This window comes from Lepisma saccharinum, chromosome 25 (assembly GCF_977018435.1).
Source record: "Lepisma saccharinum chromosome 25, izLepSacc3.1, whole genome shotgun sequence".
Classification (NCBI taxonomy): domain Eukaryota; kingdom Metazoa; phylum Arthropoda; class Insecta; order Zygentoma; family Lepismatidae; genus Lepisma; species Lepisma saccharinum.
This window is the reverse complement of record NC_139253.1, coordinates 11,769,514-11,796,690: the sequence shown is the minus strand read 5'-3', so window position 1 is coordinate 11,796,690 and position 27,177 is coordinate 11,769,514. Positions and strand designations below refer to the sequence as shown.

At 37.1% G+C, this 27,177-nt stretch overlaps 1 protein-coding gene across 1 annotated transcript in view; it reads right to left on the bottom strand.

The window, feature by feature from the left end:
* Positions 1 to 3,635: 3,635 nt before the first annotated feature.
* Positions 3,636 to 27,177, bottom strand: part of LOC145978634 (uncharacterized) — a 40,573-nt gene continuing 17,031 nt past the window's right edge. The window contains exons 3-4 of the mRNA XM_083111385.1: positions 15,509 to 15,967; positions 3,636 to 7,569 (exon numbers count right to left, since the gene is read on the bottom strand). Of these exons, the coding sequence (XP_082967511.1) occupies positions 6,588 to 7,569; positions 15,509 to 15,967 (1,441 nt within the window). The 3' untranslated portion in view covers positions 3,636 to 6,587. The remainder of the gene's footprint in view (positions 7,570 to 15,508; positions 15,968 to 27,177) is intronic.

Sequence of the window (27,177 nt, the reverse complement as noted above, 5' to 3'; positions counted from 1 at the left end):
CCTTTCATCCACTCAGGGGCAGTGCCAGCATGTTGTGAAGGGGTGCTATCATACCCTCTTTTCAAAACCTACATTAAACTGAAAACACTTGCTATTACAGTGTCATATTATGACATGCCGTCAGATTGAAGTTAGACTGCTGTTCTTGCCTCTAGCTGAAAAAAAAGTCATCCGGTTTGTCCATGCATGTCATTGGCCTCCCTTGAACAAGCTGTTCATTTCAAATGTCTAAACATGTTATTGTGCTAAAATCAAGCAAAAAATGAAGCGCTAGTATTCTTCAGTGTCTATTGTACATTACAACAGATGCCTACTAAATGTTGATTAGTATTTGATTTAGTGGCTAAAACATGCGTGCCTTTAATTTTTTCTTCAATTTCAACATCACACCCCTTCAGTACCCCTAGATGATTAATCCTGCACTGCCGCTGCATCTACTATATATACAAGGTGTTTCTAAAGGTCGTTTACAACGCTTGGGAGGTGATTCCTCACACGAAAACAAGCAAAAAGTGTGAGTTCCATTTTTACGACTGAGGCCTCGTTTCCGAGATAGGAGCCTCGCAAAAGGTGACAAAGTGAACGTCACACCTAACTGGGACGAATACTATCACAGATAGAGAGGCGGTTCCAAGGGAATCATAAAAGAATCGTATGTGCTCAGTCCGGAAGTCACTATGAAAAGTTCACTGCACGCATGCGCAATGGAGTCCTCAAAGGAATTGGGGATTTCCAGCAAGAACAATGCATGAAAAGGGTATGTAACGCAGCAAGAAGGGCCGTGACAATGAGAAATGCGTTAAAGACAACACATCCCGACCTCAAACATCAAAACATGAGCACGGAACACAAAATCCGAAAAGTTGAGCACGGTTGCATACCCCAGTTGAACGAGGAATGAACGAATCATGTCATGTGGCATACGAGAGACACATTACTCCACCAGGAGGAGGGAAAGAAAAAGACAATATCAGATGATTGCGGCGTGTATTTTTACACGCAACAACTACGTAATATCCCCCCCCCCCCACACACACACAAAACAAACAACAAAAGCTACAATGTCTTACGCTCAGATAGTGTGTGTTACTGTACACCAACTGAAGATGTCATTTTCACCACACAAAGGGGGTAGGGAGCAATACCAAGAGTGTTCGCACGGGATTACTGTGACGTAAAAGAGACCAGTTTTGGAAGCTCTGCGCAGGCAAGTCTGGCTCTCGTAGTCTACGTTTGACCTTCATGACTGCTGTACCCGCGAGAAGAGCTCGAAGGGTTGGTTCTCTCCAGCAGTCGTCCCAGTCGTGTTGCAGGTGCTGGGATATGATCAGCAGTTCGCTCTAGGTTGTCATACGCTTTGAAGAGTACTAGTATGATGTATTGAAAGAAGTTGACGTGGTGGAGTGGGCAAGTCAAGTATCGCAACAATTGGTCTGTGGTGTTCGTACGGTGATACAGCCAATTTGTGCAGTGTGCCAGTGTTAAACAAAAACGATACTTTGCAGTTCCAGCTCCCTATTACACAGATGGCTGCGTATACGACCCAGCAGCTAGCAGACATGCATCTCATGTATGGGGAGGCACGTGGTAATAGCCGTGAGGCAAGGCGTCTTTATGGATAACGCTTTCCACATAGACGTTTACCGTCTCACGCCTTCCTTCAGGTAGTGGACAGTCGACTGCGTGAAACAGGGTCAGTGTTACCACCGCGGCAAGAAGTTGGAAGACCCCAAAGTGTACGCACACATCAGTTTGCAGAAGATGTGTTAACAGCGGTCGCAGAACATCCTGGCACCAGTATGCACGTGCTCGCTCGGGCACGAAACACGTCTCATGTGAATGTTTGGCAAGTGTTGTCAGAGGAAGGAATTCAACCTATTAAGTACAAGAACTGTTACCTCGTGACTGTCGCCCTCGTATGGAGTTTTGCCAATGGTTGTTGCATTAGCTGAACACAAACCCTCACTTCGGGGCAAAGGTATTGTGGACAGATGAAGCCATTTTCACCAGGATGTCCTCAATAGTAGGAACAGTCATGTCTGGGACTTTGACAACCCACATGCACTTTTGTGGCCCATCACCAGCACAGGTTTTCAGTGAATGTGTGGTGCGGGATAGTACATGATCATTTAATTGGACCATACATTCTCCCTGCTCGCCTGACTGGTCGCACGTATCATGCATTTCTTAGTGAGGTTCTGCCTGAACTGTTGGAGACTGTACCTTTGGCACTGCGGCAAGAAATGTGGTACCAACACGATGGGGCACCAGCTCATTTCGATCGTAATGTACGACATTTCCTGCATGACGTGTTTCGTGATAGGTTCATTGGTAGGGATGAGTCTGTGCCGTGGCCACCAAGGTCGCCAGATCCCAAAATCTCTCGATTTTTTTCTTCTGGGGAGAAATGAAAACACTCGTATACGACACACCTGTCACATCAGCTCGCATCAACGTCGCCGACGCGACGGTAGCAGATACACCTGGCTTGTTTGCTCGTACTCGATAATTCTTGATTCGTCGCTGTCATCTCTGCGTAGAAGTGAACGGCAGACATTTTGAAAACCGTCTGTGATTATTGTCCTCGGCAAATCCTAGTGAAAACACTCTTGCTATTGCTCCCCACCCCCTTTGTGTGGTGAAAGTGACATCTTCAGTTGGTGTACAGTGACACACACTGTTTGTGCGTAAGACATTGTAGCATGTGTTGTTTGTTGTGTGTGTGTGAGGGGGGGGGGGGGGATATTACGTAGTTGTTGCGTGTAAAAATACACGCCGCAATCATCTGATATTGTCTTTTTCTTTCCCTCCTCCTGGTGGAGTAATGTGTCTCTCGTATGCCACATGACATGATTCGTTCATTCCTCGCGTGTAACTGGGGTATGCAACCATGCTCAACTTTTCGGATTTTGTGTTCCGTGCTCATGTTTTGATGTTTGAGGTCGGGATGTGTTGTCTTTAACGCATTTCTCATTGTCACGGCCCTTCTTGCTGCGTTACATACCCTTTTCATGCATTGTTCTTGCTGGAAATCCCCAATTCCTTTGAGGACTCCATTGCGCATGCGTGCAGTGAACTTTTCATAGTGACTTCCGGACTGAGCACATACGATTCTTTTATGATTCCCTTGGAACCGCCTCTCTATCTGTGATAGTATTCGTCCCAGTTAGGTGTGACGTTCACTTTGTCACCTTTTGCGAGGCTCCTATCTCGGAAACGAAGCCTCAGTCGTAAAAATGGAACTCCACTTTTTGCTTGTTTTCGTGTGAGGAATCACCTCCCAAGCGTTGTAAACGACCTTTAGGAACAACCTGTATATGTATGTATGTACAAGGGGCGTGCTAGCACATGCACTGTGCCATTACCTTTTCCTGACAGTGTTGCCACTACATTATTTACAACCCACGAATGTATTTATATATATGTATGCATGTGTGTGTGTGTGTGTGTGTATGTAACGAATTTTATGTACGTATTTGCTACTAATTGTGGGAACATAGCAAGTGCATTCCGTGTCACTATTGGACAAGCTTCTTATCATGAACAAGATACAGGACAGGTCTCTTGAAATAAAATATTGGACTTTCTTATGAAATTAAATCATTTATTCATATGAAACCAATACACAGACCAACTCCTTATCAACAACTACACTTTAGGTTTACTTTATTATAGAAAACAACCCTGTAATATACGATGACACAATGGCTCATGATGAAAATGTGCTAGTTATCTGTATTCAGCTTATAATGCATGTGATGTAAATGATGCAGGTAGATAAAGGATTTACGTGAAATTGAACATGGCATGATAAATGCTGCCCAAACAGCAGGTGCATTTTCAGACCTGTGGCAATGCAAGGCCTAGAGTTTCAGGACATATTATCAATACTTTAATAGAATTACGTAGAAATGAAACTATTGATAATATCAGGTAACAGCAAAAGAAAACCACATCAAGATTCACGTGAATGCTCTACATGGAATTCTAAGCATATGTAATTTTTCAGATTTTGAATATCACAGCAACTTTTCAAAAGGAGAGAATAATTCGGCCTGGCATTGGCCAAAGGTACAACTGAGCAAACTTAACAAAATTTAAAAAATAGGGCTCTTGCAAATAAAAAATTTCTTAATTTATTTGAAAATAATACAGAGTTGATCTTCTGGAAAGAACTAAAATTAAAACATGTATCTGAAAAACATAAGCTTGAGACATAAATACAAGCAAGTAACACAAGAACACCTTTCAAATCTGGAATATGTTGTTTCATGACTTGTAAGATGACCTTTACACTTAAAGGACCTTCCACAAGTGCCACAACCAATGTCTGAAATGCAGAATGTGTTCTTTCAAGGGCTAAAAGAGAACTCTTTTCTTTACAAGAAAAATGGGTGAATGCCTGTATGCATTTTCAATGTCTTGAAAACTCTCATTTCCTACAAAAGCATTTTCCACAATTATTGGAAGTACAATGGGAAAGTTCTAAATGACTTTGTGATATGCAAGATGTCTTTTACAGGAATATATTTACCATGACTATAACAAGAAAAAGGTCTAATCCCATTTGATTAACATCATGATTTACAAGTTATTTTTCCTGATAAAATAAGTTTGCACAAATACTGCAAGAAAATGGACAAGAAACATGTGCAATATAATCTTGATTTTCTCATAATTAATACAAGACTTTGAAATTGGAACCCAACTGAACTCCTTGAGAGAACTAAAATAAGAACACTGATTTATGAGAACTATAAACTTGAAATATAAATAAAACTTAAGACTGTAAAGGAACCGAGAAAAGGAAAAATGTAAGACAACACAAAATCCACAGATGATTATTCTAACTGTGAAAGCAGGGGCCAGATCTTATTTTTTTGTATGAATTATGTTTTTGTTTATTACATGTGAAGGAAATAACTTACTGATGTTTTCTCATGTGATTCACTATACTATGTTTAGAAGCGGAGTGAATGGTTTCATGGTTTGTGAGATTGCATTTAGAGTAAAATGATTTTCCACAAGTCCTACAAGTAAATGGGCGAACCCCAGAATGTGTTCTTTCATGGTTTGTAAAAACAGTTTTATCACGGAAAGACTTTTTGCAAACCTTACAAGAAAATGGCCGAATGCCCAAATGTATCCTTTCATGTCTTAAAAAATCATATTGTCTATGAAAGGATCTTCCAAATATTGCAAGTAAACTGGAAAGGTTTTAGATTTCTAATGTGATCCAAAAGATGCTTTTTAAGGGGAAAGGATTTACCGCAAATATTACAAGAAACTGAATTAATTCCTGTGTGTAAAACTTCATGATTTACAAGATTGTGTTTGCGATAAAATAATTTTCCACAACCACTGCAACAAAATGTCCGTACTCTTGAATGTCTTTCTTCATGATCTATAAGATTTTTTTTGTAAGCAAATGATTTTCCGCAGAGAATGCAATCAAATGAGCACACACCTGCATGTGTTCTTACATGCTCTGCAAAAAACACTTCTGTCAGTGAATGATTTTTCACAAATTCTGCAACTGTGGACACTTGTGTGCATTCTAACATGTGTCATAAGCTGACTTCTCCTGTAAAAAGATATTTCACAAATGCTGCAACTGTAGGTGGGGATGCTTGTATGTGTACTTTTGTGAAGTGAAACATAATATTTAAAAGAATAGGATTTTCCACACACATTGCATGGAAAACAACGAACACCTTAATGTATTTTTTGGTGTCTTTTAAGTTCATATTTAACAGGAAAGGATTTTCCACAACAATTGCAACGAAATATTCGAAGACCATTGAATATTATTTCTGTTGAGTCTGTTGTAGAGAGTAAGGCGGAAGTTTCATTTGTTGATCTTCCAAGACCACAAGAAGGGTTTCTGTTCTTTTTTTCAGAGAATCTGCGAATGATAAAGGAAAGAGTATGAATTAGTGTTGAAATGATACTGATATGTCACAAGGTATTTGCTTGGATTTTACCTCTATGTGTGGCCAGGGATTCCATTAAAAAATTCATAATAGGATGCATGAAAATGAAATCTGGAGTAATCAGAAATAAATGCCTTTGTGTGCATTAATGCTAATAAAAACTGCAACAGAACCAATGCTAAATATTAATTCATACTTCTATCAGAAGGGGAAGGAAAAATGTATTTGTGCAGTGTTGAGGTGACATGGAAAAAATCAGTTTAATACATAAGCCTTGGCAACATTTGATGCATGTTACTTTTTTAGTTGTAAATGTTTCATTAATGAATTAATATCAATTCAATGAGTTCTATGCTGCTATATGCATGATCTGTCCACATATGCACTGCTCATGAAAGGATTCTCCACAAGTATTACATTGATTGATGGATTTTAACATTGTGGGAAGAGGGATCTTGTAATACAATCATCTGGGTTTTCTCAAAAGTAATGCATGTATTTACAATTGAAGCACAGTTGAATGCCTTGAAAGAGTTAAACTAGAATACACACATCTGAGAACTTGAAACATAAATAAAAACAAAGGCTGTTAATGAACTGAAAAAAAGGTCAAAATATAAGACAACACAAAAAACACACAGGTGCCAGAGCCTATTAGCCTGTATGAATGATGCTTTGGGTGTTTATTACATGTGATTTCTTTATGTGATCTACTACATTACATTTAGAAGAAAAAGATTTTCCGCACGTATCACAAGAAAACATTTTAATTCTGGTGTGTATGGTTTTATGCTTTATGAGGCGGTCTTTACGGATAAATGATTTTCCACAAGTGCTACAACTAAATGGCCGAGTCCCAGAATGTGTTCTTTCATGGTCTGTAAAATCAGTTTTATCACGGAAAGATTTTTTGCAAACCTTACAAGAAAATGGCCGAATGCCCAAATGCATCCTTAAATGTCTTAAAAAAACATATTTTCTACAAAAGGATCTTCCACAAATATTGCAAGTAAACTGGGAAGGTTCTAGATGACGTTTAATGTGATATGCAAGATACCTTTTTAGAGGAAAGGATTTACCACAAATATCACAAGAAACTGAATTAATTCCTGTATGTAATATTTCGTGACTTACAAGATCGCGTTCGACATAAAATAACATTCCACATGTGCTGCAACAAAACGATCGCATTCCTGAATGACATTTTTCATGAAATACAAGATCTCTTTTAGAAGTATATGATTTTTCACAGAAATTACAACCAAATGGGCGGACACCTGAATGTCTTCTTACATGTGCTGTAAGGTGACCTCTTCTGTAAAAGGATTTTTCACAAATGCTGCAACTGTAACTGGGAAAGCCTGCATGTGTACGTTGGTGAAATGTTAGATAATCTTTACGAGAATATGATTTTCCACAAACATCGCAAAATAATCGATGGACACCTGCATGTACTTTTTGGTGTTTTTGGAGTTCATTCGTCATAGAAAAGAATTTTCCACATAAATTGCAATGAAATTTTTGAACATCATTGACAATTACTTCTGTTGAATTGGTCACACAGCGTGAGGGAGAAATTTCATTTTCTGACCTTCCCAGACTAGAAGATGGACCTCTCTCTATTTTTTCAGAAGATCTGTAAATGAGAAGAAAAAAAAGGATAAAGTAGTGAGGAAATGATTGACAAATTAAAAGGCACTCATTTATGTGTAGTCATAAACAACTTTATAAATTTTGCTGCCTAAAGTACGCTATTGGATGAATTATACATAGATTGAACCTTAAGTCATTGTCAGATAGGAGAAGTAATCTTGAAATCAAATTTGTGGATAATTTTTTGACTTTGACTTGACTCATGAAATTGGACCTAAAACTCCCAGTATATGGTGTTCGAAATTATAGATCAGTAACACTAATGCATGAATGCAATTGGAAGAAATCATTTTTACATAATTTAGTATAATATCACTAAAAATAATTTAATGTATACATGTTTTGTTTACATTTTCTGTTCTTTAACATACACATTTAATTCTCGATGGGGGTATAAATACATAGTTGAATAACAAATACACGTAAACAAGTAACTCACTTTTCCGCGACACTTACTTTTAACCTTTAGGAGCCCGATCGTCTCGATCGAGATGCTCTGTCAAGGTCGTAGTTTTTACATTATAACTTTGCTATTTTTGGCTAGAATTTCGATTTTCTTTTTTCATATTGTTGTTAACACATGTATTTAACAGAAATGATTGTCGCACGTTTTTTTCTTTTCGGGAAAAAGGCAATTTCTTTTTTGCATCTTTTTCAAGAAACAAAATTTTGCCGAGAAAGGAAGGCTGGCTTTGTTGTTCTAAAGCAATGCGTTTCCCTCACCCCTAAAAACTGCATTGGAAGGAAGTTTGTATATCGGAATGTTTCCGTGCAGGAGCAAGCAGGGGTTGGTAGTTGGGGGAGAGGAAGAGGGGTTGTTGAAACTGCGTCGTAATAATGTAAGCTCGAGGCAAGCAGATGAAAAACCTTTGTTCTTGAGCACAGTGTTTCCCAAATGGCTACAAAGGTTATCCTGCATTGTCTAAAAATAGAATTTGGAAGGAAGGAAGGAAGGAAGGGAGGGAGGGAGGGAGGGAGGGAGTGAGTGAGCGAGTGTGCGTGCGTGTGTGCTTGTCTGCCTGCACGTGCACATTTCATATGTACGTAATTTAAAACATATACATGAGTGTTCACGTGCTTATGTGAACATTATCAGGCAACGTGCCTGCATATTTACACTTTTTATTAAACTAAACTAGTCTAAAAAACTTTGTACACACACTGTGTATTTATAAATTTCGCATAAATATTACACGACAAATGTGTTGTTTATGTGATTAAGCTGTAATTATTTGACAAGCTTACTTTTTTATATGTGGATCTATCGATGAATCATTGATTAATTTGGCTTATTATACTTCACCTTTCTGCTACTTTTGGCTAACTGTGAAGATAATGATGTGTGATGATATGATAAAAATCATGAAGGAACATCCACAAAGAACACCCAGGCCCGGATTGAAACCCGGGCTCCCTGGCATCATATCTCTATCTATGTTCTTCTTAAAGGTTTGCATAACCACTTTTGTAGATGCAAAATAATCTAACACAGTTATTTTTAGTTGGTTTTATTTTATTTTATCTGCGACGTTTCATTTTGGTTACTCAGAACTGTTTCGAGCTACACCAAGATATACATAAAATAACACAACCTTGAAAAAGATAAAATAAAATAAAAAAACACTACAAATAACTGTATTAGATTATTTTGCATCTGGCATCATAGCACTCCTCCATAGATGCCATCATGTGTAGTTTGGAGATGAATGGCTAATTGAGACATCTCAGAGAGTTTTGACTATTTACTGATACCAGCTACATGGTTAAGATTTGTAGTTTAAATTGAATTTAAACCCTGAAAGTGTATCAATCACTTATGGACATCATATAAGTAGATGACTACTATACATATGGGGTGAAAATTTAATAGTGGCAACTATTTGTTCTCAAATGTCTCAAAACTGTGAAACTTTTACAGTCCTTCGATGTAGTCACCAGCATTGTGTACAACTGTAAGATAAGATAAGATAAGATAAGATAAGATTTATTTCCATCCACTTGATCATATGAGTACAAATAGCACTATGATATGAGATAGGTCAATTACATGTGTAATTTTGAGTACAAAGGAATTAACACATAATTAAGCATATTAAAAGTATAAAGAGTATAGTATAAAATAAAATAAAATTACATAAAATTACATGTATAATTTTGAGTACAAAGGAATTAACACATACCCTCAAATGTATGTTGGTCCCCTCCCCCAAAATGTACAAAATTTTCATTTCAATCAATTAAACAATATGACACTGCTACTACATTAGTTTAACAGTCACGAGACAGTCTGATATGATATGATATGATTTATTTCCGTCCACTTGATCTTATAAGTACAAATAGCACTATGATATGGGATAGGTTAATTACATGTATGATTTTGAGTACAAAGGAATTAACACATACTTATGCATATAAAAAAGTATAAAAGAATATAGAATAACTTAAAAAATAGAAGAAAAATCAAAGGTTATGGCTATTAGTGAACATAAAAATGGAAGAAAATCAAAGGTTATGTCTATTAATGAAAAATATGATTTAAGTACTCCTCTGTGCTATAAAACAAATACTTCATAAGCAAGCTTTTTACTGTTATTTTAAATTTGGTTGGATTATGATTCTTGAATTCCTCTGGCAGATTGTTATAGAGTTTTACACCTTGAAATCCTAGACCACTATGTGTTTTGGATGTGCGGACAGTAGAAAGATGGAGGGAGTTATGCATACGAGTGCTGTACTTGTGTATGTCCAGATTGTTTGAGAAGATTTTAGAATTTGTATGAATAAAGTACAATGTTTCTAATATGTACAAACATGGAAGAGGTAATATTTGAAATTCATTGAAAATTTGTTTTGTTGGGTTTGAGAGGGATACATTCTTCATAATTTTTAATATGCGTTTTTGCCAAATAAAAATTTTCTGCATTTTGGGTGAGCTGCCCCAGAAAGAGATACCATATGTAAGTACAGGTTGAATCTGTCCAAAATATACTGTCCTTAAATCATTCAAAGTTAAAACATTTCTCAAAATTCTCATCATGTAGCAGAGCCTGCTTAACTTTTGAGTTAAATTAGTAATTTGCATGTCCCAAGACAGGTTTGAGTCTATCCATACTCCTAAGAATTTTATTGCATTGCATTCTTTGACGACTTCATTGTTAATAATTACATTTGATTGATTGATTGATTGATTGATTTATTAGCATCCATTCAACTTTACAAAAGTTTGGAATTGTCACATTGTACATGTACATTTAGAATACATCTATAAAATTATAGGCATAATATAATATAAAATACAATAGATAGTATGAGATACAAGATATCGTATAAAGAGAATAAATGCATGCTCAATGTTATTTTCTTGAGACAAATTGGCTAAAAATATGTTTTCTATATTCAATGTTCGCTTCATTTGCAATGACATTATGTACACACATGTATATATATATACAAACATATATAACACACACAAACATAAATTGAGCATTAAATAGTCACCTATACTTACACCTAGATAAATTACATCGAACAGCAAAGGAAAAATAAAAAAAATAATGATGATAGGGCAGTTCTACTTTGTTATATTATTGTTATTATTCCTGTCACTTACGGTATCAATGTACTCTTGCACTGTGTAAAAACAATGTTCCTTTAGGAATCTTTTTAGATGTAACTTGTATACTGGCAATGACTTTATATTTTTGAATGCATTTGGTAGCATGTTAAATAAGCGTATACCATTATATGTTACCCCTTTTTGGTAGAATGTGGTATTGTGTACTTCCATATGTAAGTCATTCTTTCCCCTGGTGTTGTAGGTGTGGTAGTCCTTATTTGCTGTGTGTGTATTTTGACAAATTTTCATGCTTGTTAGGATTTCATATAGGTATATGCATGGAACTGGCAATATCTGTAATTCTTGAAATAATGGTTTGCATGGTGCATCTGTTGGAGCATTTGCCAGAATTCTAACAGCTCTCTTTTGTAGTCTGAATAATGTAATGCTTTTGTTCATGTTCCCCCAGAAAATGATGCCGTACCGTAATACAGAGTGAATGATGCCATAGTATAGTGTTTTTGCTGCTTCTAGATTTACTACATTTCTTACTGTTCTTATCGCATAACAAAACCCACTAACCTTGTTTGCTGTAGCTTCAATGTGTAGATCCCACTTTAAATTTTCAGACAGTTGTACACCAAGAAATTTTATGTTAGATACATATTCTATGTCCTGATCTTGAAAGTTAATTTCTGGAGTTTCACTGCTACAGCTGTTGATTTGAAATCTAATTGCATTTGTTTTTTTAGTGTTTACCACAAGACCATTTTTTTCTATCCACTCCGAGATGTGAGTGATTGTATTCTTTACCTTGTGTTTTAACCGTTCTGTGTTTGTTCCTGCTATAAGAACAGTTGTATCATCAGCAAAGAGAGTTGTGTTTGCATCTTTACAGTTTTGTGGAAGGTCATTGATGTAAATTAAAAAAAGTAAGGGTCCTAAAATGGATCCTTGGGGTACACCATATGTAATACGTTGTTTCTTTGATCGATAATTTTCCTTGTTATTATCCTTATCGATGTGAGTTATTTCTACTATCTGATTCCTGTCTGTTAAATATGATTTAAACCATTCTTTTGCTACTCCCCTGATCCCATACTGGTCCATTTTTTTTACCAAGAGTTTGTGGTTGACAGTGTCAAATGCTTTTGTTAGATCAAGAAAGAGCCCTACACAGTGTTCTTTTTTATCCAAAATTTCTCTAATTGCTTCTGTGAATGTGTGTATAGCAGATTGTGTAGATTTTCCTTTGCAAAAACCATGTTGTTGTTCAGAAATGATGGAAAATTTGTTAAAAAATGTTATTAATCTATTGTACATAACCCTTTCAAGTATTTTTGAGATGACTGGGAGAAGAGAGATTGGTCTGTAATTACTCATTTCATTTTTTGACCCTTTCTTGTGCAGAGGTTTTATTATGGCAGTCTTTAGCTGTTCTGGATATTTACCGGTAAGGAGACTTAGATTAACTACATGACGTATTGGGCCACATAGGTGTGCGGCACATTTTTTTATTACAATGTCAGGTATCTCATCTATGCCGGCAGAATAATTGTTTTTCAAGTGACTTATTAAGCTAAATATTTCCTTCTCGTCTGCTGGGAGTAAGTATATACTAGAATCTACTTTAGTTATATTACTAGTTTTATGATTTTGTTTTTGGATGTTTTTTGTTATTTTTTCTACTATCCCAGTAAAGTATTTATTGAAAGTTGATGCTACATCTTGGGGATTGACCACGCTTTTGCCTTCGTGTTTTAGTGATATGTTGTCTTTGTATTTTTCTTTCCCTACCATACCTAATTCGGTTTTTGCAATATGCCACAAGGTTTTTTGTTTGTTATTTGAGTCTAGGATCATATTGCTATTATAGTCTTTTTTTGCTTCCTTGACTGAGTTTTCAAACTCCTTTCTTTTTTCCTTTAGATATGAATTGAATGTTTCACTTTTGAATTGGTGTCTACATTTATTCATTATGATGAAATCTTTCCAGTTTTCTTTGATGTCGGGTGTTATCCAATTTGATTTTGTTTCAATGTATATTTTTTTTGTTGTTTTGGGAAATGCTAAATTAAATGAGTATGAAATGGCAGACAGCAATGTCTCGTATGCTTCATTCACATCAGTTTGGTAGTATAGGTCATCCCACGATTCTCTACTTATTAAGTAGTTAAAGTAACTAAAATTAGCTTCATTAAATTCTCTTTTTGTGGTATTTATGTGTCTATAAGGTGTGTGTGTTTGGTTTGTGTTTTGTGCTGCAGTAAGTTTTATGCATTGTGCCTCATGGTCTGAAAAGCCAGTACTAATTGTATTGACACTGTATACAAATAAGTTGGTGTTTAAGAAAACCTGATCAATTGCTGTTTTTGAAGTTGATGTGATTCGTGTGGGTACTCGCACAACTGCTGTCAGATTGTGAGCTTTCATGAATATTTCTACCTCATGTCCTATTTTTTGACTCAGGAAATCAATGTTAAAATCTCCTATTAGTATGGATTTGATTTTTCTTTTGGAATAAGCATCTAATATTACATCTAGTTTCCTAGTAAAGTTGTTGATATTACTGTCGGGTGTTCTGTATACACAAATTAATACTAGCCTAAGTGGTGGAAATTCAACTATGGAATTTAAGTTTTTTATTTATTTTGCTGGATTAAAATTTATTAGAACTGTTTTATTAACATTCAGGGAAAGCTTGTTGTTGTTTAGCCAGGTGTTTAGTTGTGTTGTTGTTGAAATTGAATTCTTTTGAAGTTGCTCATATTCCAGGCTTTTTACTATGATATTAGTATCATCTGCAAAAAGTATTGTTTGAGACTCTGATAAGGTTTCTGGAAGATCATTTATGTAGAGTAAAAATAAAACTGGTCCTAGAATTGAGCCTTGCGGTACACCTGTATTGAGGAGTCTGATTTGATGTTGTTAATATCTACATACTGACATCTGTCTTTTAAATAAGACTTGAACCATTTTTTTGCTAAACCTCTGATTCCATAATGGTCCATTTTATCTAGTAAAATGCCATGCTGAACCAAATCAAAAGCTTTGGTAAAATCTAAAAATAATCCATGCACATGCATTTTTTTGTCTCTCGATTTTAGAATGTTATTTGTAAATTCAAAAATAGCTTCTGATATTGACTTACTTTTTTGGTATCCAAATTGATGTTTGGATAAAATGTCGTATTTTTCTAAGAAAGTTACTAATCTATTTAGCATAATTTTCTCTATTACTTTAGAGAAGACCGATAAAAGAGAAATTGGCCTATAGTTTGAGCATTCTTCTTTGCTGCCTTTCTTGAATAATGGTCTCACTTTTGCTATTTTGTACTCACTAGGAAAAATACCTGTTTCTAAAGATGTGTTGCAAATACTTACTAGTGGTTGTAAAATACTATTCCCACAGTTTTTTAGTAGAGAACTTGAAAATTCATCTGGCCCTGATGAATACTTATTTTTTAAATTTATAATTACCTTCTCGACTTCTCCCTCGGTTACTGGTGTGAGAAACATAGTGTTTGTGTTTCGGGGACTGTTGAAATATGTTCTTAATCTAGGTGTAGAGATTACTGCATTTTTATTTATGGTATTGGGAATGTTCACAAAGTATGTATTAAAAATTTGTGCTACATCAAGGGGATTGCTTATTTTCTCTCCATCAGCCATTATTTCTATTTTTTCATTCATGTTCTTTCTTTTCTTACCAGTTTCATCATTAACAATTTCCCATAGTTTCTTTGATTTATTTGCAGATTTGCGTATTTTATCTGCAATGGTTCCAGCAGTGTGGAAGTTGCAGTATTTCGTAGCAGTGCCTGTTCTGTTGATGGTTTGAATGGAGCTGTTTATTGCCTTATAATAATCTCTGGAACAGTTCGGAAGCTTCATCTTAGGGATCAAATCAAAGTCACAGGGGGTGGTAGAGCATCTGCCAGCCCCATCGAGCAACAAATCAGCCAAGGGTTGCACTTCATGCGCTCGAGCAATGTCCTGCAAAATGATGGGAAGATTCAGCAGAAATTGTCACCTCTTCTTTTGCAACGCAGGTTGCAGGTTATGTTCCAAAAAATGAACAGTAATACTGCACATTGAAGGTTTGTCCTGAAGATACAGCGAGAATCACCAGAACTTTCACATTAGTGGGGTTCGGACTACACAACTTTAGACCGCCAACTCCAACGATACTCTATTCCTCTCCTCCCTATGCATGCTCCTACTGTTGGAAGGAAGAGTCCATTTACTGGGAGGTAGCAAACTAACATGTGGTATAAGTGAGAAGCACTGGTTCCGTTTCATGCTGCCACTATTCAATTTCCAACCCATGTTTACAAAAAAAAATATATAAAAAAAATACTAACCTCATATTTGGAATGGTTCCACCCTCTGGAATGTTAACATTAATATCTGTGAAATTTTCTTCCTTAATGTCGATACTTTCATTCTTCACTTTCTCATTGTATACATCACTTTTATGCATGGAAATGTCCTCACTGTTAACGTCTTTCCTAGATACAATTCCTGTGTTGTAGCTATTGCACTTCATTTCAAGCCTTTCAGGTGTAATGTCACTGTTAAAGTCCACCTCATTTGAACCTTCCGAGTTGTTAGTCTCTTCATCTGCTGCAGCAAGAACTACAAACTCCTTTTTGGCAATCAGGTCATAATTTGTTCTTTCGCCATTAGAGCAGTTTTCTGGCACATAGGTTTCACTTAATTCTGTTCTAGTGGAGATATCTTTCTCAATATTACTCTGCTGAAAGCAATTTCTACAATCCACCAAGAACTGAGAATCTGGATACACACTGGGAATACTCATGCTGCAAATACATTACAAAGAAACAATAAGTATTTTTTTCATTTCATTTAAATGTTAATAATTTTTCTTCATTACACTATTCCTTAAATACACACACACAAAAAGGCTATATTATTTTATTATTTACAAAGCAGCTTGCACTTTTTGAAGAAGTTTCACAAAGTAATGCACCCTGTACCTTTAACATGTTGGTGGAAAAAAAACTAAATGGGATAGAACTGTGTACTTTATTAGCGATTATTTACAGAAATTATCAGAATAAAATCATTAGCAGTTTTACATCTAAAATAATATGGTATGATCATTTACCAATTTACCACTGACACTGTCTGTTCTATTATTATTGGGAAGTGAAAATTAATGTATAATTCCATGTTAGGAGCTAATTACCATTTTACGGAATTATTAAAATAAAATATGCTCCCAATTTTCTATAATTATATTTAGGTTCCTTCTTGGCAGATAGGCTAGATAATGCTTAAAGTAAGAATTTTTTTTTTGGGGCCCTAACTCCACCCCCCCCCCCCCCTATGGCGTGGTGCAAAGCACAGGGGAGCACTTTATGTTTACAGACTGCGTGCATTTCTGCAATCTCAAAGGGCGAAGCAACGAGTTAGAATAATGCTAATGACTAGGGTGTGGAATTTTGCCTATTTTATTTATTTGTAGTAAAACACAGGCTTTAATGTTTGAAGTTAGTTTCATGGTGTTTCTAGTCCGAAAATGCATTTTTATAGTGCCTATAAATGCATATTTCGCTTAATCGTGCCAAAAAATTGCTATTCTGCAATTTTTGCATACTTCAGGTTTTCATTACGTGCCTTTGGCTTTCCCTACATTGCAGAAGGCTTTGTTGATGTTATCTGGTATTAGCCAGATTTGAGGCTCTCAACTGTTTACATTTTTTTGTCACAATGATGCAAATTGTTTTTTTCATCGTTTCTTCAAATCCGCACAGTTGTTAGCACAAGCTCTTTTTGTGAGAATTACTTCAACTGACGATTCCCCACAAATGTGAATTTTGATCAAAACAGTATTAATAGTTTGTTAATCGTTAGCGCACTTTTATGTATAAACTGAAGTGCTATACAGTATAACTGTATATTGTAAAAAGAAAATTGAAATAAGTTCACATTTTAATATATTTTTTTTTTAAATTTTAGTGTGTCTATTTTCGTGCATTTTTTAGTATATAGTACCTTTTTAAATGCCTATTTTCATCATTTTTGTGCCTATTTGAGAGGTTTGTAGCAGGGAGTCGTAACGTACCCAATTTGCGTTACACGGTACGTTCCATTTTGTAGGAGGAGGAAGAGTATGGTTCCACTGCTGGTACCCATGTAACGTAACGAAATGCAATATCTTATAGAGTGACGTTACAAGGAACGTAACAAAATGTATTATGGTAGATATTAACGTTATAAAGGAACGGAACGAAATGAGCACATTGGAACATAACGTAATATGCAATATGGTATATACTACCGTTACAAGTTACAAGGAACGTAGTAACGAAATGCAATATGGTATATACTAGCGTTACAAAAAAACGTAACGAAATGCAACATGGTAGTAAATAACGGTACATAGGAACGTAATGAATGCAATCCTCCGTAACGGAACGAAGTGAAAGGCAATATGGTTAATTAACGTTACATAGGAATGTAACAAAATGTAAACCACTGTAGCGGAACGGAACAAAATGCAGTTGGGTACATACCATCTGCATAAGGAACGTAAATAAATTCAGTATGGTAGATGTTAACGTTACAAGGAAAGAACAATTCACAAATGTTAGCTGGTAACGTTATAGGCGCGTGACAAATGTAATCTATTAAACATCAAGGAAGAAAAAGGAATAGCCAAAATCTCTTACCTTTCTTTTGAACATTGCGAAAAATAACTCAGTATATCGTATGGGATTAATGTGAAATAGCCGTTAAAAATATGGTTGTTTGTAAAAAAATGAATTTCAACCAGGGTTGATAAAGGGTCAGGAATTTTAAATCAATTCAATTCCGGTTCAGCAGGGAATATTAGCAAGCATAAATGGATCTGGACCGTAAAGAGCCTTTTTATGTTTAAAATATTTCAATTCGTTCCAGGAACATTTTCTCCGGATCAATTGAAATACGGCACAGGGACCTTCTTTCCGGATCAATTTAAAGACTGTCTAAGTTCCATATTGAAATGAAAGAATACGCAACTTGGACCGAATTAAAACTGTGCGATAAAGAAGGTTCCGGTCTTGTTGCGGAACCCAATAGAACCCATTAGAATTTATGGGTTCGTGGACGTTTAACAACCCTGATTTGAAAATTACATTTTTGGCTCGAAATTGAATACAGCTTCCAACTAGTGTAGAAATGAGTAGTCATAGACTTGCGCACGGGGTGCAAAGGGGAGGGGGGCACATGCCCCACCCCCTAATCATTGACGTCTGCCGATATTTTCGACGCAGGGACAAGCAAGGTATTTTTCCATGGGGCATATTAACCAGATAATAGTGTTGCCCCCTCAAGAAACACCACTTGAATTCGAAATTATCGCATTCCTGCATTCCCATTATAATAAATTAATGTATATTACTATGACTGGGATCAAATTATACGCGTGAAATATATACTTTTAGCTGACATTCGTTTTCTAAAGGGGAAATGTGGCCATCCTCGCCCCTTTCAGATTTCCATACTCCTATATTATTATACTTTAATCCAGAAATTTAGGGTTGAGGAATCTTATCGCCGGTTATTAAACGATATTATGCTCTTGAAGAAAATGAAGTATTTCGAAGCCGATGAAAGTTCACAAAGCAACAACGGCGGAAGAAGGTGCAGTGGCACAACCACAGAGGGCAGGGGAGATTAGCCCTCAAACTTGTACGGAAATCATTTCTAGGAGGTAAGGAAGTCAAAAAATTGGACTATAGAAAGAAAGGTTGCAGAATCTAAGAGTAGCAAGACAAAGGGATACTGAAGATGGATTTAGTTTTCACGTCTGTCGTGCACTATTTCTTCCAGACGGTCAAGAGCACCTGCAAGGAGGCACAGAGGGGCAATTGCCCCCTCTTGATTTCTATCTTTATACAAATATAAATAAAGTTATATAAACTTGGACAGTTGCTGCTGCTTACGGTGTACGTTTTGCCCGTGTAAGGTAATAAATAGATGTATTATTAATTTTTGAAACCCCACCGTTCATTTATAAACACACTGTATATGAGTCATTGTGAATTCGAGTCAATTAAAACATTTTGCTTTGTTGGGAGATTATCTATTAGGATAAAATTTGGACATAATGAATCTAAGTAGAGAAAATGCAACTTGTATATCAAAATTGCCATGTCCAACTGATCTCCGAAAGTAGTGTTTAGCACGTCACATTTCAAGTATATTGTAATAATCTTCAATTAAGCCAAACGTTAACGAACAAAACAACTTTTATTTAACTTATAACTTCATGTTATATAAACTACATGAAATACATTTAACAAAGACAAAAGACAAAAGACAATCTCTCTCCAACTCGACTTGCTCACAGTATCTCTTCTAAAATTTTTATCTTTTATATTTTTCGTAACTTCTATCATATATGATTGATTAATTTGAGTCCACTTTATGCACAGTTAGGCTAATCGGGACTGGACCTACAGTTTAAATTGAAATCCCAATCACTTGTGTCTCCACCGGGTATCGAACCCGGGACCCCTTCATTACAAGGCGACGACGCTACCACTGCGCCATCGGGGAGGCCATTTCAAGTATAGTCCATGATTGTATCTAGTAGTATATGAACGAGATGTGTCCCTCCATTCAAACAATACGTGGCTTGTCCCTACCGAACGAAGTGTGTCACTTATAAATTAAGTTTCCGAAAGCAGGTATATTATGCATGAACAGAACAAAAAATACTCGTGAGAAATTACAAAAATTATAAGTAAGTTCGTGGCGGGAGTTATTGACGGTTTTCCCCACAACCTATCCGCTTTAGGTTCCGGGTTCGAGTCCTGGTCTGTAAATATCTTTTTTAGGTGTATCTTAATTAATTTAATCTAATTATCATCCATCTTCATAGTTTCGATTAATTATAAAAGTGACATAAAAGCGAAGCAAAATAAGAACAAATAAAAATAATTGCAAAATGATTACAATGTCAGAACTACATTTGAAAAATAAAATGCGAACAGAAGATTCATTTTCAAACAGGTATTTGGGTAGAATTGTGTAGACAGACAGCATGCTCCCGAAAGTTGCCAATCCACGTGTAGCATTACCTTCGATACTGGGGTTGTGCTTTTTCAGGAAAGTTTGCTCGACGCTCTTCAAGCGTCTTATCAAGAATGCCTCGGTGTTTGCAGCATTACCAACTTATTTTCCGTCGGGAAAATCTTTTTTCTCCTATTTAATCTGCGGTTGGCTCTACAATACATCATATTAAACGAGATACAACAACTGAATTACGGCGAAGTAGGTTAGAAACCCTGCGTGCTCAAGAGCAGCTTCGATAAGGCACCTGAATTGTTTCGAGCTGAACCAGGAAATGGGCGATGTTTATTCCCCAAGGCCATTCCGTAAAACTAATGCCACAAGAAGTTTTCTGTGTGGATTTGTGAGCATGAAATTGTAGGTTAATGATAGTGCTACAAGACGTCAAGTGGATTTATTTTTCTGTTTCGTTATTTTAGATAGCTTTCCTACCTATATAGTTTGAATAACTAATTAATCATTTGATGAGCAGACAAACACGAAGAAGCCGATCCCGTGGCAAATTGGTTAGCGTAATAAACTGCAAAGTCTAATGTCGGATTAGAGCCTGGACTAGAAAATGTGTATGGGTTGGGTCATTGTCTTTATACCACTTCCATCACCTATCACATCCTTTATCATCGCGATTAACCGAAAGTGGTAGACGCGAAATAAAAATAGAACCTTTGCATGGAAGTCCGAAAGAGAGGCAAGGGAGGGGGGGGGGGGTGCACGACCCACCTGGAAAATGAAAGTCAACCAAAAACTATATATATATCACACAATTCCATTTCAGCTGCAATAATATATGTTAATTATTGCATGAACATAACTAGCTAACTAACTTACTCTCTAGCCTTCTTAAACCCGAAGGTTCATGGCTGCAGCAACACAGGCCTTCCATCTGTCCCTATCTTGAGCAAGTTCTATATACTCTTTTCCATCCCTACCGATTTCCTTTAGGTCTATCTCAACGTTGTCCCTCCATCTTCGTCTTGGCCTTCCTAAAGTTCTCTTACCATCAGGTTTCCCAACAAGAATCCTGTAAACTCCTCTTTCCTCTCCCATTCGTGCCACATGGCCTGCCCACCTAAGTCTTCTTGATTTAATTATTCTAATTGTCTCCTCATCCCTTTTAGGTCCAAATATTTTCCTAAGGATCTTATTTTCAAATAAGATGAATATGATAACTTCAAATTAAAGCAATGTTTTTTGAGGAGCCAACACTGTTATGCACCTTGTTTGCCCCCCCCCCCCCCAGGAAAAACTACCTTGCTTGCCCCTCTTTGGAAAAAAACTCAACAAAGTACATTGTGAGGGAAATGCGTTTCAAGTTGTCAGGCACAGTTCGAGCTCCACAAAAACTTGGTAACAGTAGATCGGAATGTTTCATGCGTGATTTTCAAAGATTTTATGGAGTTTGCACTGTGCCTGGCAACTTGAAACGCATTTCCATCACAATGCACTTTGTTGAGTTCGCCCTTCGTATCCGCAATGCCTCATATTTTCAATTACTTTGAAGCATTTTGGACCATTTTTTATTTTTATAAGCAACTGCATTAATTGATAGAATGATCTTAAACATGAAACTAATTGTTTCTTCCAATGATTAACTGTTTTCTTTGCCTTTCATTACGCTAGGTCACTCAGCCGCTATCTTCGTTGTGAGCCTAGATTAAGTGTGATTGGAGCTTATCCTATATGCTTTCTTCATACAGCATGGCTGTCGGCTACATGTTTGACATCTTAACACAACTTCTTTCAAACATCGCTCATGAAATGTATTTCACCTATCGTCCTACGGGAATCAGAGGGACGTAACTACAAAAATGCTGTTTTCAGTTTCGTGAAAAAAAATCCTCTGAAGAGTATTTGGAGTAAATCGACATTTTCCACTTCTAATGCTTATCTGTAAGGCGGAGTCACGTTTAAGAGTCATATTCCTAAGAATACATTATTTCCTCTCCTATTAATTTGATAAATTAGAGTTAAGTCGCTCTGGTTCTCACACACGCTTTCAGCTCCTATTTTCCAAAATTTGGCACGTTAGGTATTACGCCAGATGTGTCATTTGGGTACGCTACTACATTTTTATTATATGCCTGTGGAGATTCGAACAGTGTTCTCGGCTTGCGAGCCAGGTTATATCGGCGTTAGCGTCCAACGTTTGGAGCACGTACATTCCTCTAAGCAGGATGCTCCAATGTATGCGCTCGAAACATTGGACGCTAACACCGATTTAAGCTGGCTCGCAAGCCGAGAACACTTCGTCAGGAAAGCTACACTTTTTTACCCATGAAAGTTATTGTCCGTGGCCTGCAAGCAAGGTTCTTGCAACAAACTGCCTCGAGAGAATTATGCGTAGGCTATGTGTGACTTTTCTGTTTCTCAGACCACGTGTGACTACCTACAAATTATGTGAAACAATAACATAAACAACTTCCCATCTGAGTATGAGAAACCACTTGCATTCTAGCCGGGTTCGATTCCTGGTGGAGGCACAGTGATTCGAATTCCACTTTAAACTGTAGGCCCACTCCCAATTAGCCTATCTGTGCATACAAGTGAACTTAAAACAAGACAAACTTTCATTCTAACCTCAGTCACTTATGGGAGCTGCTTAGAAGTAGTAGTGTTGACTGCCATGACTAAAATTTCTGGATCCAAGTTCACTTCGTCTCAACGATTTTATTTGTTGTCCCCTTTATGCACAGTAAGGCTAATCGGGACTGGACCTACAATTTAAAGTGGGATCCGAACCACTTGTGCCTCCACCGGGTATCGAACCCGGGACCCCTCTCTCGACGATTTGACTGAGTCTGCACTCCCTGCGCTGCACTCCGCTGTCTATGCAATGTAGTTTTAAAAGTTATTAACTGAGGTATCCTAGTCACCAATTCCACCGCTGCCACCGGTTAGTCAAGGTGTGACTCATCATCAGCCAGGCTCGGACGAAACGCAACTCATTAAACCGTCGCGGACGAACTGTAGCATTTTTCTAGGAATTTCGCTTTCGGACGAAACGCTACTGAACCGTACAGCAGTCCCAGTGCCTGCTCCAAGTTGCACAGCTGCTTTCGGAGCTCTTGGTTTGGAAAGGGAGTGGGGATGAAGAAAGGGTCTTGATTTTTCATACTGAAGCTCGTTCATTTCGTTCTCCTATTTCCCTTGGTTGAATTTTCTGAGATACGGAATCTACCTCATTTTCCTTTTCATTACGTTTTATTGCGTCACCCACGGTACTCTTACATGTACTTAACATTTTCAATTTCCCTGTACCTGCACCCTTTGGTTAGGTAAAAATAAATAACTGCAGTTCGTCAAATGTTGTATTTTTGTTTTTGTTACCCATTTTTCTCGTACTTCAGTCAGGGGCAATGGAGCTACTGGTAACAGACGTAGTTAGGAAATAGCATGAATTGTTTCTTCCCCGCACTGTAGTTGACCGATAAAAGAACTATGTAAAGTCTCGTTTCTATTACCACAAATTTTACCGCGCAACATGACACGCGGCATGCGACGCTGCATGTGCCAAGCATTTGTTGAAATGGAAACTGTCTGCAACATGCCGCGGCGCAAGTGCCGGGGACAAAAATTGCCCCAAACGATTAAGACGCACAACGTGCGCGGCGACAATGGAAACAGCCTGCAGCAAGTTCCTGGGGCACGGGCATGCGCACTAGAGTAGAAACAGACGACGCGACTGCAATCTGTGGTCCAACAAGATTTAATAACAATGCAAAATCACTTGCAGTCATTCTTACAAAGTTTTCGTATCCACTTTGAAGACGTAAGTCTCTCATCAACGAGTTATATGCTCCTTCCGAATTTCTTTTCGCTAGAAAACTTCTAATCCACCATCTAGGTTGTTTTCGCCTCTTTTTTTTTTTTTTTGTAGAAATTCATGATACGCGCCTGCCATAACCACAAAACCCGCCATAGCTTTATTGTTCATCTTTACCCAAGTTAAATCACCACCAAATTATTACAATACAAGAGAAGAAACACTGACTACTCTAAAGCACTGCACAACGCTACACTGCGATCCTGCACTCCAGTGTTGTTGCGGACGTATTTTGAAGAAGTAGTTTTGAATTGGAAGCAGTACGAGTACACTAAATGACGCGCAACATGCGCCGGCACATGTTGCACCTCATGGATCTGGAACTTGTCAGAATGGAAACGTAGCTTAACAGAAACAGAAGGCTTTCACGATTTGTCTGAATATTAAAGTGATCTCTTCTTTCACACCCAAACATAAATAACTATTTTCAGATTTGAAACCGTAACAGGGGTGTAAGAGGTGACCTTCCACGTAGTACACCCAATCGTCAACTTCATTCCACGTAGTACACCCTGGACTGCTCTTTGCAGACTAACGAGGCTCTGGCGACTGACCCTATAGCCAGTATAATTCTGTGTGTTCTGTTTTTTGTCATGTGTGCTGAGTGCCCCTTTAGAGCCTCAGCTTTTAACCTAACTCAGAATATTTTAATATTTCAGTTATTCGATATTACAGTTACGTTATTTGTTATGGTAAGGGGCTGGACCCCGTATAACGTGGCGGTTGCAAAATAGCCTAAGTGCTGACGCACCCAAAATTAAAAAAGAAAAAATGTAACGGGGAATATAGCTTTAATAAATGCCTATAAATATTTCACTATCGTTTATATTTATGTACATGTTATTAATTTTGAAATATTGTGAAGAAATGCAACAAAATGCTACATCTTCGATTACTAATGTGAGCCACTGTACATGTTATGTTTATATTTCATGAACGATGCGACACCACAGGTCCCGAGTTCAGATCCCAGCCTGTGTATTGTTTTCATTATTTTCTTCGTGATGTCCTTTCATCAATTTTGTCATTGCATCACCCATCCTCGTCTTCGCGATTAGCCAAAAGTGGCAGAAAACCAAAGTTAAATATAACAAATCAAAATCAAACATTACTTTGCAAGACAAGAATGGATAGGTTATTTTGAAGCTGCTGTTATTAAAAGCAAATTGTATGTAGCTTTCCTCGACAGAAGTTTCAAACACAGAAACTGATTGATTGGATAAGGGCTGTGGATTCCTACTCGAGCAGAAAATATATATGTTTCAATTTATTACGTACAACAATAGCAGACTGATTTCCCACTAAATCAAAGAAAACTTGCATTCACGGTTACAAATTGACGTGTTGAATGACCTTAACTACAGACTTCTCTCACTCCAATTCTGATTAATAGAACAGCACACCACAACGTGGGTCATTAAATATTTCCAACTTACTCTCGAGTTCCTCAACTAAAAATAAATCGACTGCGAGACAAAAACTCCTCTGCGATAACTATATACCACGTTATATGCAGAGTATATGTAAGTTGAAATTCCATCATAATAATTTGAATTCTTCAAGTAGTAGCTACAAATATAATTTTTCATGCATATTTTCTTAGCAAAATATGAAGTTTCTCACTTCACAAGGATAACATATATATAGTATTTCACAAGAGTTTTTAGTTCGAGCTAGTCGTAGGCCTAATATGAATATAAACGTCACTTCATTACTTAGTTTAAAAAAGTGCCAGGCAATCAAAATTCGAGGGTATGCCTGAAATTATTTGTAGTATCTCATGTATCAAGGGGGCTTTTTTAAGTAGTAATAGTAGAAACGTAATTATACTGCATGTTGCAACTGAAACCCTAGCCTCGAAGACCGAAGTCGTTGGGTGGTCCACTCATACACTCGGTACCAAACATTTCAAGTTCGAGTAGACACCTGGGCATGGCTGTTTTTTTTTGTAAGCATCCCTTCATAGATTTAATATGATCATCATTCATCTTCATCGTCGCGATTATCTACAAGTGGCAGAAAAGAGATATAAAACAAGAATAATGTATAACAAACAAAAGAGGATAAAAGGATGAACTGAGTTAATGATAGGAAGTTTTATAACATTACTGTTTCTTGAAGAATCCTGTCCTTTGTTACGATTTTATTTCTCAGTCAGACGTTGCTCAATGTTCACGTCGACTGTCGTCCTTACGTACTTGAAAATTACTTTCATGTCTGCCTATGCTCTTCTTTCAAACGTGGTAGGTGGGCGCTCTGTCTGTTTCTACACAAAAAAGTTTAATGAACCTCCTGTCCAAGAAGACAAGAATTACTGAAAGTAATTTTCAAAATTGTAAGCGGATGAGGGCCCTTGTAAATGATAAAATATACTGTCCTTTTATTCGATTAGTTTTGAGAATCACTTCCCATACAAGTCTTGCCTTCTTGAGAGTCCAATGGCCCTGTCTAGCCACAAACCAGTTGCACAAACGCGGTTTCGTTTGTTTCGTACAACAATTCCATCTAACGTTTCGTTTCTACGTAGTTTCTACTTGCTAAAAGTGCCTTTCATATCGCCCCAGGGCGTTCTCTACTCGGCTGCTTCGTGACCGAAGGTCACGTGTACAAAGTTTGAGGATTCACATTTTCCGATTTTGCGTGGTGCTGCTGCTACGAGCGAACACAAGGGAAAAAACCTTGGACGAAAAGTCCCAGCGCAGCTTCCCTTCTACTCTTCGGCTCGGCCCATAAGGAAGAACGGTCAACTCTCCCCCTCCCCTCCACGCGGTAGTACAGTGCACAGGAGTCGCGGGTCTGCACAGGTTTCTTTCCTTGTGATTCAGTTCGCCTTATCAAGGTCGTGCAGCAAGCAATTATTTTTCGTCTTCCGATAGGAAAAAGCTTGCCTCTCGCTTACGTGGATGAACGGGTAGCACAGATGATTCTTTGGTTGGTCCTTTATGTTTCGTCCTTCAGCAACTTAATCAAAGCACGAATCATTCTCATCGCCAAACACACTGTATTTTTTTAATTGATGTAACACATGTAAACTGAAAAAGAGAGAGAGAGAGAGAGAGAGAGAGAGAGAGAGAGAGAGAGAGAGAGAGAGAGAAAGAGAAAGAGAGAGAGAGAGAGAAAGAT